The 15091-nt window shown below is 44.0% G+C and overlaps 1 protein-coding gene across 1 annotated transcript; it reads left to right on the top strand.

The window, feature by feature from the left end:
* Positions 1–7545: 7545 nt before the first annotated feature.
* LOC143975785 (chymotrypsinogen A-like) lies at positions 7546–14436 on the top strand. Its single transcript, XM_077478314.1, has 7 exons — positions 7546–7691; positions 9307–9410; positions 10822–10901; positions 12020–12098; positions 12293–12473; positions 13199–13332; positions 14226–14436. The coding sequence occupies exons 1-7, from the start codon at positions 7640–7642 to the stop codon at positions 14385–14387; spliced, it is 792 nt and encodes a 263-aa protein (XP_077334440.1). The 5' UTR covers positions 7546–7639; the 3' UTR covers positions 14388–14436.
* The last annotated feature ends 655 nt before the right edge of the window (positions 14437–15091 follow it).

Below are 15091 nucleotides of genomic sequence, written 5' to 3' on the forward strand. Positions count from 1 at the left end.
AGGTGGAGTGGAGGACAATTCTGAGGAGAGAGGAGAAGGAGAAGTAGAAGACGGGGCTGGACGGTGAGAGCCTGGAGTGTGGCTTTGTGTGTTCCGTTGCTCCCACTGGGCTCGGTGATGGCTGCTCATGTGCCTTCTTAAGGCGGTCGTCCCTAGGTGAGTGTTGGGCTTACCGTGACTTATGCATTGACTGCAAAGGCTGCAGATGGCAACACTATTGTCAGCAGCAGACACTTTATAAAAAAAGCCCATGTGCCGGCATCCTGGGAGCGCCAGATGTGACCGTACATGGTCGATGACTCGCTCCTGATACATTTGCAGTCTGCTTTGTCCCTCCTGTGCAATGTAAGTTATTCCTGCTTCTCCTCCATATCTGCTGATCCATATCTCCCTCTGAACTCCCCTCCTCTTCCTCTCTTGTGGGCACCCACGTGACATCACTAGACACGTCATCATCGACGTTAACTTCCCCACCGCTATAATTAGAGATCTCGGAGTAGGCAGCAACACCGGGGACCAACCTCCTCCTTGGGCTGATCTGGGTACTGTCGTCAGACTGCTGAGTGGCGGTTGTTGCTACCTCCTCTTCCTGATCCAATGCCAAGAGTGGCTGCGCATCAGAAATGTCTTGTGATGGATCAAAAAATAATTCCTGTGACTCAAGCGGAGGGTGGTGTGGTGGTGTTGGTGGTAGTGTCTTTGGGGGTGCACACAGCAGAGAGTGAAGAGGGTGCAGATCGAGAGGATGAGGATGGTGCAGAAGAGTAAGGCTGAGTGAGCCACTCACCAAGTCTGGTGTATCTTTTGATGTAATCGCACGCACCTTCTGCAATTTGCCACTTTGGCTCAAGCCTGTTGCTCCTGCCCTACCCCTACAACCCCTGCGGAAGGGCCTGCCTCTTCCCCTGCCTGTCATTTTTTAAATGACCCTGTGACAAAAGTCTCTAGAGAAGTGCAGTATGTATGTGGAAGGAGATATATAACACCCCGCTTCAATATGTCATTTTTGGGGGCCACTGGTCTATCACACCAGTTATAATACTTTTTTTTATTGCGTTTGTCACTCTTTGTAGCATCGCTGCAGAACCACTCAGCAGTCACAATGCTGCACAGTGGAAATGCACTATACTATGCTTTCTATATGTGCAAGTATTTTATACGTGTATTATACCCCTATATACTGCACACCAAATAGTACACCTATACCAGTCCTTAAAAGGACCTTTGTGGACCTAATAGTAGCTAGTGAATTGCAGACTGTCCCGGCTTAAAAAAAAAAAAAAACTCCCTACACTGAGAAACGACAGCTGCAGAATTGGTCAGCAGCACTGCATCCAGTGCACTATAATATGCTTTCTATATTTGAAAGAAAGCATATTATACGTGTACAACCCTATATACTGTACACCTATAAAAAGACCTTTGAGGACCTAGTAGCTAGTGATTTGCAGACTGTCCCTGCTCAGAACACCAAACTGTCCCTCAGTCCCTACACTGATAAAAGACAGCTGCAGAATCGGTCAGCAGTCAACAGCACAGCAGTCAGCAGTGCACCATAATATACTTTGTATATTTGAAAGAAAGTATATTATACGTGTACAACCCTATATACTGTACACCTATACCAGTCCTTAAAAGGACCTTTGTGGACCTAGTAGCTAGTGATTTGCAGACTGTCCCTGCTCAGAACACCAAACTGTCCTCAGTCCCTACACTGTTAAAAGACAGCTGCGGAATCAGGCAGCAATCAGCTCAGTAGCACAGCAGTCAAGTATAATATGCTGTCTATATTTGAAAGCAAGTATATTATACGTGTACAACCCTATATACTGTACACCTATACCAGTCCTTAAAAGGACCTTTGTGGACCTAATAGTAATAGCTAGTGATTAAACTGACTGTCCCTGCTCCACACAGCGTCCTGTCCCTACACTGACAAAAATCAGCTGCAGAATCGGTCAGCAGTGCACTCAGCAATCAGAACGAACAGCAATCAGCAGCAGTGCACAAGAACCCTATATACTGTACACCTATACCAGTCCTTAAAAGGACTTTTGTGGACCTAATAGCTAGCGATTTGTGTCACTACAGTCTGTCCCTGCTCCACACAGCAACCTCTCCCTACACTGACAAAAGACAGAATGTAAAATGGCCGCCAGATAAGTACTATTTATAAGGTAGGGGGAATGTCCAATTGTCCATGTGCTGAAATGTCTCAATTGGCTGTCCTGTACCCCATGATGGATGTGTCATGGGTCAAAGTTCTTCACAATGTAAACAAATATGGCCGCCCCCAACAGCGTCAGAAGTCCGCCGGTTTGGCGAATTGTGAACGAGCAAAATTCGCCACAAACCGACCACCGGGCGAACCGCAAGGCCATCTCTAACCAGCACCAGCAGGAGACAAGGATTTGTGGATGAAACCTCGAGAAAGTGCGTCAGCAACATACTCCTCCATGGATTTATCCTCCAAGACCGACAAAGGGTAAACCCGGCCACGAGGAGGTATGGCCCCAGGTTGAAGGTCAATTGTGCAATCATAAGACAGGTGTGGAGACAAACTACTGGCTTGACCTTTATCAAAGACATCGCTAAAATCGTGGTACTCCACCGGCAGGGAGGAGAGTGAAGCGGTGCACAGGACCTTGGATACCTTCAGGAAGCATGTCTCACTGCATTGTGGTGACCAGGAGAGAACCTCAGCATGGAGCCAATCAAAAGAAGGGTTGTGCCTCTGTAACCAAGGATAACCAATAACCAGTGGAAACCTGGGTGAGGAAATAACTTGGAATTGGATTATCTCATGGTGAAGAGCCCTTACGGCCATGGACAGCGGAACCGTCTCATGAGTCACATGGGCAGGCTGTAGAGGTCTCCCGTAAAGAGCCTCAATAGCAAGTGGAATGTCAAACAGCTGCAGCGAAACCAGGGGCTTATCCTTCTGGATAACTGGGGACGAAACAACGTCACCTAAGGTCTGTCCATGACAGGACCTCAAGGTTCGGGCATTCCCTGGACGGGTAGGACAAGACTTCAAAAAGTGACCTGCCTGGCCACAATAAAGGCACAATCTCTCCCTCCTAAAGGCTCTCTCATCCGCAGAGAGACGAGTGAAGCCCAGATGCATGGGTTCATCTTCACTGACCAACTCGGTACCAGGAGACATGGGAGGTGAGGGAGGCATGGGAGGTGAGGGAGGCATGGGTGGGACTACAAAGCTAGGCAAATGTACAGGAGGCTTCCGCAAGCGCTCCTTAAGAGAAAGTCTTTCTCTGAGTCTGGAGTCAATGAGGATGGCAAACGTGATCAAGCTCTCCAGCTCAGTGGGTATATCTCAGGCTGCTATCTCATCCTTGATGGAATCCGAGAGACCATGAGAAAAAGCAGCCACGAGGGCCTCATTGTTCCAAGCAACCTCTGCTGCCAGAGTACGGAATTCAATGGCGTAGTCGGCAACAGTTCTCGTACTCTGTTTGATGGACATGAGGCACTTGGCAGCAGAAGTGCAGCGTGCGGGAACGTCAAATACCCTTTTAAAGGAAGCCACAAACTCAAGACAACAGGTTTTTGCGTCTCCCATAGAGGGTTAGCCCAGGCCAAGGCTCTCTCAGAAAGCAAAGATATCACGAAACCTACTTTGCTTCTGTCCGTGGGAAACGCCTGGGGCAGCATCTCGAAGTATATCTCAACCTGATTGAGAAACCCTCTGCATCGAACCGAATCGCCTCCAAATCGCTGGGGAAGTAGAGCGGAACCAGACATACCTCTTATAGAGGTAATACTCGAGGTGGGTGCCTGCACAGAGACTGGCGCAGCAGCAGGGATGGCCCGGAGACTCAAGTTGTACCGAAGCAGCCACTGTGGGGGATTCCAGGTGATCCGTGCGACTAAGGAGCGTTTGTAACGCCAAGGCAAACTGATCCATGCAGTGATCTTCCTCATCCAATCTGGAAAAAATATTACCAACAAGTGGATTGACTGTATCATGTGAATTCATGGCCTTCACCTACTGTCAGAAACCATGAATCAGACCGAGACAGAAGTACAATCCAATCACACTTGTTAATTAAATAAAAATAAAAAGGTAAATAGAGTAAGCATATTCAAAGCATAGCCAGAGTCCAGTAACCGGATCGAGTAGTCAGCCAGGCCAGAGTTCAATAACCAGATCGGGTAATCAGCCAGGCCAGAAGTCAGGGATCCAAGTGGAGCAACAGCAAGCAAGATAAGGAGCCAGAAGGGGTATCAGCAAACCAGTCTTTAAACAGAACCGCAAGAGATGGTTTCTTGTGATGTGACCAAGGCGAAGGCAGAGATGAAGTGAGCTGGACAGCTTTAAGTAGGCAGGTCAGACGAGCATCATCAGGAACAGATGGTAACTGTGGAGAGATGAGAGCTGGCAATTAGCCGACAGCTGAGCAGCCAGCCCAGAGAAGAAAGGGCTAAGCCCAGCCTTGACAGTCGGGAAGACCGCCGGACCTTTTCTGCCGGAAAGTCTTGTCATGTGTATGCAGCATTATTTTAACATGGGCGCCATGTTAGAAACCAAATAGCCAGCTAGTCTAGCCATGGATCCCCCGCCATGTTAAAAATGGGATGTAATATACCGCCTCCATTTTTGGAATGGGAAATCCTGCTGGAAAAGCGATTAGAAGAGCTTTTTCACCCACAATATTAATTTAAATAGTTTTAAGGCGCCATATATTAGACCAGAAGCAAATTCACATACAGGATCTTTCTATGCTCAATTAAAACTATAACCAAATACACTGAAATATTAAACTTTACTTATTATATAAAAACTGATCTTAAATAATGTACACCTATTCGATTGCTTGGTAACAAAAATTGCTAAGCAGCCAATCAGATGGCAACAACTGAATCCATTATCAGAATGGGGAAGAAAGGGGATGGAAGTGACTTTGAACGTGGCATGGTTGTTGGTGGCAGACGGGCCGGTCTGAGTATTTCTGGAATTTTCACACACAGCCATCTCTCGGGATTACAGAGAGAATGGTGGGAAACTGAGAAAATATTCAGTGACCGGCAGTTGTGTGGAGGAAAATGCCTTGTTGATGTCAGAGGAGAATGGGCAGACTGGTTCCAGATGATAGAAAGACAACAGTAAATCAAATGACCACTTGTTACACCCAAGGTTTGCAGAATACCATCTCTGAAAGCACAACACATCCAACCTTGAAGCAAATTGACTACAGCAGCAGAAGACCACACCGGGTGCCACTCCTGTCAGCTAAGAACAGGAAACTGAGGCTACAATTGGCACAGGATCACCAAAATTGGACAATAGAAGAATGGAAAAACATTGCCTGGTCTGCAATGATAGTATCTAAAATGAAAAAATAGTAAAAAAAGGAAAAAAATTATGTGCCCCCCCCCCGAATCCATACCAGACCCTTTAGGGGCGGGATCTGGGGGCTCCCTTGTTAAAGAGGGTTAAGGGCCTCTTCCCCACAACCACCAGCCACAGTTGTGGGGATGAGTCCCTTGTCCCCATCAATATAGGGACAAGGTGCTTTGGGGTGGGGGCAGAGCCCATGTTGAGGGAATGTGGCCTGTAAAGGTACAGAAGGGGAGGGAGCACTTGCTCACCCCCCCCCCTTTCCTTGATCCTATCCCTATCAGGATGCCTCCCAAAGGGTAACCTCTGTTATCTTCTTTGTGTCATTCATTTCCTCTTTTATTTTCTCTTCCTCTTCTTACCTGTATGAGTTCTTCATTTAATCTCCATGAATTTGATTTTTTCGGGGGGGGGGGGGGGGGGGTCCTGGTATCTTCATTTCCACGCTCACCGGGGAATGATCTGACAATGTTATTATTTCAATATTTGTCTTATGCCGCGTACACACGACAGAATTGTGCCAGACGATTCGATCATGTGTGGGCTCCAGCAGACTTTTTTATCGTAAAGTCCGGCGGACTTAGAAAGTAGTTTTGCATCAAAATTTGTCCGCCGGACTTGGCTTTCAGCAGACAATCCGTTCGTCACTGTGCTAGTCCGGCGGACTAAGAATGACGCACGCTCAGAAGCAAGTACGAGATGGAAGCTATTGGCTACTGGCTATTGAACTTCCTTTTTCTAGTCCCGTCGTACGTGCTGTACGTCATCGCGTTAGAAATCGACGGACTTTTGGAGTGTCCTTGTGTGGCCAAGTCCGTTCGTTAGTCCGGCGGATTGTTTGCCGGACTAAGTCTGCCGGACAATTCGATCGTGTGTACACGGCATTAGTCACCAAATCTAATAACCTGTGTTCGACCATTATATAGTCGATCCTTGAGTACGTCCTGTGCACAGGGGAATAGAATGTATTTGTGTCTGTGTCTTAGGATGCTGCACTCTCCATACGTCCAGCATTTGACACTGATATCATTTATTTTTTCAGCTTAAATTCCTAGTCCCCTGTACCCGCAGAAATGTAAATCTCCCGTCATAATCACGCTTCCCTTTGTAAAATCCATTAGCTTCCCCATGACCTGCCTCAAAAAATGTGTTGGGTTCTTATTGGGGCAATAGATGTTTGCCAGAGTACATTCCATTACACATAATTTTCCTTTTAGGAAGAGGTATAGACCTTCTGGATCTGTCATCCATTCCTCCAATATGAACCGCACTCCTTTGGCCACCCCAATCGCTACCCCCTTTTGCTCTTATTGTTGTAGAATCCCCATAATACCATATTGGGTAATCTTTCAAAAACAGCTTTACATTGGTTTCCTGGGAGATATGGGTCTCCTGAAGGAACACTAAACCCAGCTTTATACTGTTTAACCTCTTTTAAGAGCCCCCTTACCCCAAAGCACCCCCCCATGTTGAGGGCATGTGGTCTGGTATGGTTCAGGAGGGGAGGGGGTGCTTACTCATCCCCCCTTTCCTGGCCTGACAGGCTGCATGGAAGGATCTGATATTTATGTTGGGGGGACCTTTTTTTTAAAGGCATGCCTCCCCCTTTTTTTAAATACCGTGGGGTTCCCCTTAAAATCCATACCAGACCCGAAGGGCCTCCACTGCTTTTTTTCTCTTTTTTTTCAATTGCCAGCAATGCTTTTTTTTTTATTCAGTTGTCAGCGGGGAAGCCCGTTGACAGCTGATTATTCGTTCGATGTTAGGGATGCGGCAGCCGGATTACTGGCCCCACTCTTAACTACCAGCTATTCACTTGCCCAATCAGGGCTTAGAATGCACTGCGCAGCAAACATCCCACCGAGCCCCCTGCAAATTCTAACATGGTTCTAGAAAAGAGGTTCTTAATATTTTTGTAAAATATACATTTTGTAATTCCCTTTTAAAACTTGTTTTTTTTTTTGTAATAGGAAATAGGAAATGTTTGTTTTTTGGTAATGTATAGGAAATGACCTACCAATATCTTGAATGGATAATTTCACATAGCATTAAGTAAATATTCCGTGGGAGCCTTGCCAAATGGTGGCTCCTCTGACACACCTTTTACTTTACATCTCAAGGCCAAAGTAAGGAAAAATAGTATATAGTTTGATCAAGGTGACCGGATGTAACGAGCTAAAATTGTCCTTATCTCAGACAAGCTTTCACCTGATTGGTGGATTGGGTGTATATAAACCAGACAATCCTGTCCATTCTTTCCCAAACTTGATTCCTAGCAAAATGGCAATGCTGTGGTTCCTTTCCTGCCTAGCTCTCCTTAGTGGAGCTTATGGTGAGTACTGACATTCCTCCTGTATATTTGTCTTGTGTTTTAGGGTAGTGATGGCAGGAAAATACCAAGTGACATGACCAGTCCAAAAAGACCAGGTCCATCAAGTCTGTCCCTTTTTATTGTTTTTATTTTTTGTACCCTTTTTGTATACATCAAATTTGTCCCAAGCACGTTTAAATTCACTTACTGTTGGCTGACTCACTAGCTCAGTCAACCATCAACTACTCTTTTGGTAAAATAAGGGGTCTTCCCCAATGCATCCTTCAGCCACCTTCCCAGGGTTTCCCATCCAATGGCTTACTATTTAGATAACCAAGGTCCGGAACTTCCCTGATCATCTGTATGCTCTAAGATGGGGGTCTCCAAAGTTTCTAAACAAAGGGCCAGTTTACTGTCCTTCAGACTTTAGGGGGGCTGGACTGTGGTAAGTGGGAGTAGAAAATACCCAAACAATGGTGGGAGGAGAAATATCTCCCCACCATTGATATTAGTGGAGGAATAGTGCCCTATCATTGGTATCATGGAATTGACTCGTGCCATATTTTTGGTATCAGTGGAAGGAAAAGTGTCCCTTCTTTGACATGAGATAGTGCCCCTTCTTTGATGTCAGTGGGCGGAATAGAGTCCCATGGGTGGCGTCAGTGGGAAGTATAGCGCCCTATGGTTGGTGTCAGTGGGAGGAATAGCGCAGTATGGTTGGTGTCAGTGGGAGGAATAGTGCCTCATAATTGATGTCTGTGGGAAGGAATACTGCCCCATCGTTAGAGTCCTTGGGAAGAATAGTGTTCCATTGGAGAAACAAAGCCCCAGTGTTGATGTCAGTGGAAGAAATAGTGCATCATTGTTGGTGTCAGTGGGAGGAAAAGTGCCTTGTATCAAAGGGAGGAAATGTGCCCCACGGGCCGGATAAAGGCAAGCAAAGGGCTGCATCTGGCCCCCAGGCCACAGTTTGGAGACCACTGGTCTAAGAAACCAGAAGCTTCAAGTATTTAGTCACTCTTGGCTCTTGAAAACATCTGATCAAACCAATCTCGTGATCTTGCTTGATGCAAATGGTGTCGCACCACACATGTGAGATATCGCCACAAACCTTATTGCCGGAGCAATAATTCTAACACCAGACCCCACCTTGCAACTCTAAACTGGGAAGCTGTAAAAGCTTTTAAAGAGTCGCCCATGGAGATTTTTAAATAGAGATGGGAAATCCACCAGTTGTCACCAGAACAAGGGTTGAGGGTAAACCTTTCAATGGGGACCTCTTCTTCAAAGACAACTTTCTAATAGGGCAATTCCCCTCGCTTTTTAGTGATTTCCTCTTAAATCCTCTTAGTCACTTCCTGTTAAATCTCTAGAACCAAAAGCATAGAGAATTCTAACCAACAGAAAATGGGAAGCAAACAATAAACTGTAAGGGGCGTTAATTTTTACTTTATATGAAACTAAAGAAGGTATGAAATGTCTGAGATTTTTGTAGGGTTATAGAGCTAAAAGTAATAAAAAAAGTTGAAATCCAAATTAATAACATCATCCATACATAAATATAAATACTGTATATTGGAATATGACATTGTGTCATTATAAATGTACTAACAGTTAATATTTATGTCTTCCCCAGGCTGCGGTGTTCCCGCAATCAAGCCCATTATTTCCGGCTATGCTAGGGTTGTGAATGGTGAGAATGCCGTCTCTGGATCTTGGCCCTGGCAGGTGTCTCTGCAGGTACAACCAAACATTTCTTCCTTCGTATTCTGGTCCTGAACATTATATTACAATGTGATAGAGGAACTTGAGAGAGCTTTGTCCATCTTCCTTGTTACTCTTGTCCAACACCCTATATTTCAGAGAAACTAGAGATTTCAGAAAGTGACATATTGTGACGTAAATCGTTTTCACATTTTTACATGCCAGTCATCACCCCTCTGAAGAAAGTCTGAGCCTTTCCCAGGTACAACAGTCCATTTTACAGCATTTTTTTAGTGCTCCCAGGTCTAATGGCTTTTCCCTACATATACTGAAATGGCAAAGATGCTGAAGGACCACTCTGATGGGGTACATTGTGCATTGGCTACAGGGAACTTTAGACTTTCTTCAGACTTCTGCACCATAAACAAAAGGACAGGGGTTTGTAATGTGTGATTTTTAATGCAATGATATGGTGGACCTGGTGGGAGCCCATTATTGCACCCTATAAAACAGCATAGTACATGGGTGTTCAACCTGTGGCCCTCCAGCTGTTGCAAAACTACCATCATGCCTCTGCCTTTGGGAGTCATGTTTGTAACTGTCAGTAGCTTACAATGCCTCATGGGACTTGTAGTTCTGCAACAGCTGGAGGGCCACAGGTTGAGCACCCATGGCATAGTACATCCAAGCACTGAGCAGAGACATACATATACATATCAGGTTCCTATTTGTGTAGGCACATTAAACGAACTGCCCTACTCAGGTGTAAAACAGGCCTTACTGAAGGGTTTTAATGCAATTATCAGGTGCAGGTGGGCCAAGTAGGAGCCCATTACTGCACCCTTTAAAATATACTTAAAATGCTGCATGCAGGAATCTTTGCACAGGCACAGCATGTTGTATACAAACACAGAGTTATAATCTATGCAAGTTTCCTCCCTTCTACCTGCTATGTGTAGGTGTGTAAATGTACTGCAGCAATCAGGAATAAAATAAGCCTTGCTGATGGGTACTATCAAGGCTAAGAATGCCATAGCAGCTCATAATTACCCACAGACACATTTTAGCTAAAAAAACAGTCCAGCAATTTTTAAAAGGTGGTGAATCTGACTTGTGCCCTCAACTATGGTGCTCGTGCTTTACCTTCAATGTGCAGCTCTGTTACATTGTGTTGTGGTCTTCAAGTCTGAAATAAGCCATACAAACAGGGAAAACTGAAGCTAAGCTTCCCAACAAGCTTAAAACCTCTCACGGATCCTATTAGTTAAGCTAGACTTTTTTGAACAATCTATAGCCAGCCCAGACCCTGACTATGTTTCTTTATTGTAAGCCTAACACAATTCCAAAATAGCATTCATGTAATGTATATGGGAAAGAGAAGTTTCATAGAAAGAGTAAATTGATCTATAAATAAAGCAATGATCTGATAATTCTTCTTACTCTACAGACCAGCTCTAGATCCCACTTCTGTGGTGGTTCTCTGATCAACAATCTCTGGGTTGTCACTGCTGCCCACTGCGGAGTCACGTGAGTCTTATATGATAATATTCCACTGCAAAGTCAGCGTTCACTGCAATGCTTCACTGGTAACTTGTCCATCCAGAGCCTCTGGTTTATAGACCAGATACATCCTAAATGTAGAACAATTTATCCAACTGTCCATCCAGAGCCTCTGGGTTATATACCAGATACAAGCTAAATATAGAGCCATTTATCCAACTGTCCATCCAGAGCCTCTGGTTTATAGACCAGATACATCCTAAATGTAGAACAATTTATCCAACTGTCCATCCAGAGCCTCTGGTTTATATACCAGATACAACCTAAATATAGAGCCATTTATCCAACTGTCCAACCAGCACATCAGTTTTATAGATTAGATACATCCTAAATATAGAGATATTTATCCAATGGTCCATCCAAAGCCTATGGTTTATAAACCAGATGCATCCTAAATATAGAGCTATTTATTCAACTGTCCATCCAGCGTCTCTGGCTTATAGACTGGATACATCCTAAATATAGTGCCAGTTATCCAACTGCCCATCAAGAGTTTCTGGTTTATAGACCTGATACATTCTAAATATAGAGTCATTTATCCAACTGTCCATCCAGAGCCTCTGGTTTATAGACCGAGTACATCCGAAATATAGAGCAGTTTATCCAACTCTTCATCCAGAGCCTCTGGTTTATAGATCAGATACATCTTAAATTTACAGCCATTTATCCAACTGTCCATCCAGAACCTTTGGTTTATAGACCAGAGTCATCCTAAATATAGAACCATTTATCCAACTGTTTATTAATGCCAGTCCATCACATATATACCATGGCTTCTATGGAGTTGGGCTTTTTGGGTAATGGGACAGGATAACCAGACAGGTACCGGAGCTGGGATTTGAAATTAAGAAAATGATGACCCTTTTGTCCAAAAATAGGCAATGTCAACTTTTGATATTTATGACATTTCAATAAATGTGTCTGCAGTCTATGTCTACATCCTTGTTGACTTTCAGTTATAAATATAGAAAGTGTTGGGAAACATTCTGGTCTGTGAAAAATTCCGAGATTAAATATCAGAGGTGACATCTGAAATATCAAACCAGCCTTATGGCAACTAATGACCATTTTCCTCTTCCATCCAGAACTGCCCACACCGTGGTCCTGGGTGCATATGACCGATCCCTATCGACTGAGGCCACCCAGAGAATTGCTGTCGGCAGAGTAAGTGTTTTTTTTCAATATAGAGAGATAATCAGCCATAGACAGTAACGGCTCTGTTTGTCTTTTTCCATAAAGTTAGACAGTCAATCATCTACTCTATTGGATACAATTGAAAAGCTACAGGTTCTTTGTATGAAGACTGGTTGGATTCACCTACATTTCCAGGAATTTCATTCTAACATAACTTTTCTCAGGCCTTCAGACACCCCAATTACAATTCCCAGTCCATCATCAATGACATCACCCTGATCAAGTTGGCCACTCCCGCCACCTACACCAGCCGCATTTCCCCCGTGTGTCTTGCTGCCACCGTCGATGTCTTCAATGGAGGAGAAAGATGTGTCACCACCGGATGGGGATACACCAATGCTGCCAGTAAGGGAATTAGATATTCTGCCAAAAAAAAACATAATGCATTTGAGATGAAAATATTTTGTACACTGAACCCAAAATTGCCCCAAAAACGTAAAGATGAGATATTAAAGTGTATGTAAAGTTAAATAACTACACTATTTGTTTCCTTTAGTAGACATTTTTATTTATTTTTATACAGAAGCCATTCATGCACTGTAAATACCTGGTGATCGTGCCAATCTTCTACTGATTCAAGGGCTTCCTGTTCCGTACCGACCATGTTAAACATGGCACTGTGTACCTGTAGTTCAGTAGTCAGTAGCCAATTACAGCCTATTCAGGTCAATGGGTGGATCTTTCAGCTGCAATCCCAACCCACCCAGCAGAAGGACTCTGGGAAGGAAGCTTTGTGGTCATGTGATCACTGTTTAATAACCTTAATTTCAGGCTTTTGTTTTTTCGCCACATTTTTAGGACATTTTACATGATGTGGAATGTCTATTATGTGATGGCTTGCTTGTTTGTTGTAGACTTCACACGTTTTGCCCTTTTTATATAGAAATAAGTCCAATAACCATCATACTGTGCTCCTCTAGCGTGCAATGAAGGTATAAGGCATCATAGACGTTAGATGGGATTTTGTTGGGAAGTTGTTGGGGACTCAAAGCGCCACATAGAACCTCTGTGATGATAATGTTGTTGCACATTTTTCATATTTTTTCCATTCTCCCTTTTCTGCCTTTCAGTTCAAGTCACCCCATCCAGGCTTCAGCAGGCATCTCTCCCTCTCCTGACCACCGCCAGCTGCCAGACCTACTGGGGATCCAACATCAGGGACACCATGATCTGCGCCGGTGCCTCCGGTGTCTCCTCCTGCATGGTACGATGACTTTTCCTACTAGCTACCGTTGCTTGGCTAGGGAACCAGAATCCATGGCCAAGGTAGCCCAAGCCCATGTGGTTCGGCTCCTCGAAGGATCAGACTGGCGTTTCTACAAACCAGTATACATTATTGCTAAAGGAAACCTGCCAGAGATGCTAATAAGAATGTATAATAGGTTTTGTCCTTTTATGTTTTATGTTTACATCTAGAGCAGGGGTAGGGAACCTTGGCTCTCCAGCTGTTTTGAAACTACAACTCCCATGAGACATTGCAAGACCCTAAAAATCACATGACTCCTAGAGGCAGAGGCATGATGGGATTTGTAGTTTCAAAACAGCTGGAGAGCCGAGGTTCCCTACCCCTGATCTAGAGAAATTACTTTCTTATAAGGACCCAGCATAGGACTATTGAATGGTGGGGGGTGGGGCTTAGCTCTGTAGGGTGGGGCATAGATCGGTGCCATATGTATATATAGAATTCAGGATCCAGAGACTCTCCCGGCACAGAAAAGCTCAATTTAGGAACTTCTTGCTCTAGAAAAATGTAGTGTTATAACAAATTTAAAAAGTTCTAAAATGCAAAAAAATAAAAAAATAAAAATCAGGATATATTTCTGTTACTCTTCATGTAGATAAGTACATCCTTTGAACTTTTGAGGTCTCCAGCTTGAAGCATCACCCTTTTTTTCTGCTGCAATATATGATCCCAGTCCTAGTAGTCACTGGTGGCTGGTTTAATCATTAATTCTGAGGCATAGCTGATGAATATTCTTCATGGGTGGACATATACTGTAGGGGGCGCACAGCTCAGACCAACAGAACTTATTTAAAGTGAAACAATGTTCGTTGTGTGAGGAGTTCTCTGATGACGTCTCTTCTTTTCTTCTTCAGGGTGACTCTGGTGGACCTCTTGTGTGCCAGAGGAACGGAGCCTGGACCCTGGCCGGTATTGTGTCCTGGGGCAGCTCCTCCTGCTCTACATCTTCTCCCGGAGTCTACGCCCGCGTCACCGCCCTCAGATCCTGGGTGGACCAGACTCTTGCGGCCAACTAAATACCATCCAATCCTTTTATGATACTCAATAAAATTACATTTTAATCAATATTTTGTTTTGGATTCCTTTGCCATAATGTGTTCACAAAGTAGATAAAAAAAATCTATCAGTAGAACAGTCACTTGTATGGGTACCCAGTTGGAAATGTAGCACACAGTAGGAATCAAATATAAAGTTAAAACCACATTTTATTACTCATTTAAAAAAAAAAAAAAGCAACATAAAAAAAGTATCAAATTGGATTCCAAAATGAGGTCACTTGATTTTTGCGTTTGATATCAACGTGTTTTGCAGCTGAACATCTCTTCATCAGGATCTGTTGTTTATTGCACATTGATACATTTGTTTGTTTTTTATAATTGTAATTTTTATTAGTTTTCATAGCAAATACACTATAATAGTAACATCAACAGTGATTACAGAAGACAGAGAATAATGTCCACATATGCAGGCACAAGGGTGAACTACAAATCCATATCTTAAACCGTGAGTAACAAGCAGTTTGAGTAAACCAAAACGAATAATTCCATTCAACAGAAGGTCTGAGGCCAGAGAAAGCCAAAGGAACCAAACAATCACATGGTCATTATGGTGAATCCCCGAAGGGGGTGAGTTACCTGGAGGGTTATATAGTGGAAGATGGGAGAAGTAGCCAACAAGGAGGAGCTACGACCGACAACTGCGATCAAAAGGGTCTACAAGT

The sequence above is a fragment of the Lithobates pipiens genome, unplaced genomic scaffold (genome assembly GCF_037356315.1).
Source record: "Lithobates pipiens isolate NorthernLeopardFrog02 unplaced genomic scaffold, aLitPip1_a1.2 Scaffold_13, whole genome shotgun sequence".
Lineage (NCBI taxonomy): Eukaryota > Metazoa > Chordata > Amphibia > Anura > Ranidae > Lithobates > Lithobates pipiens.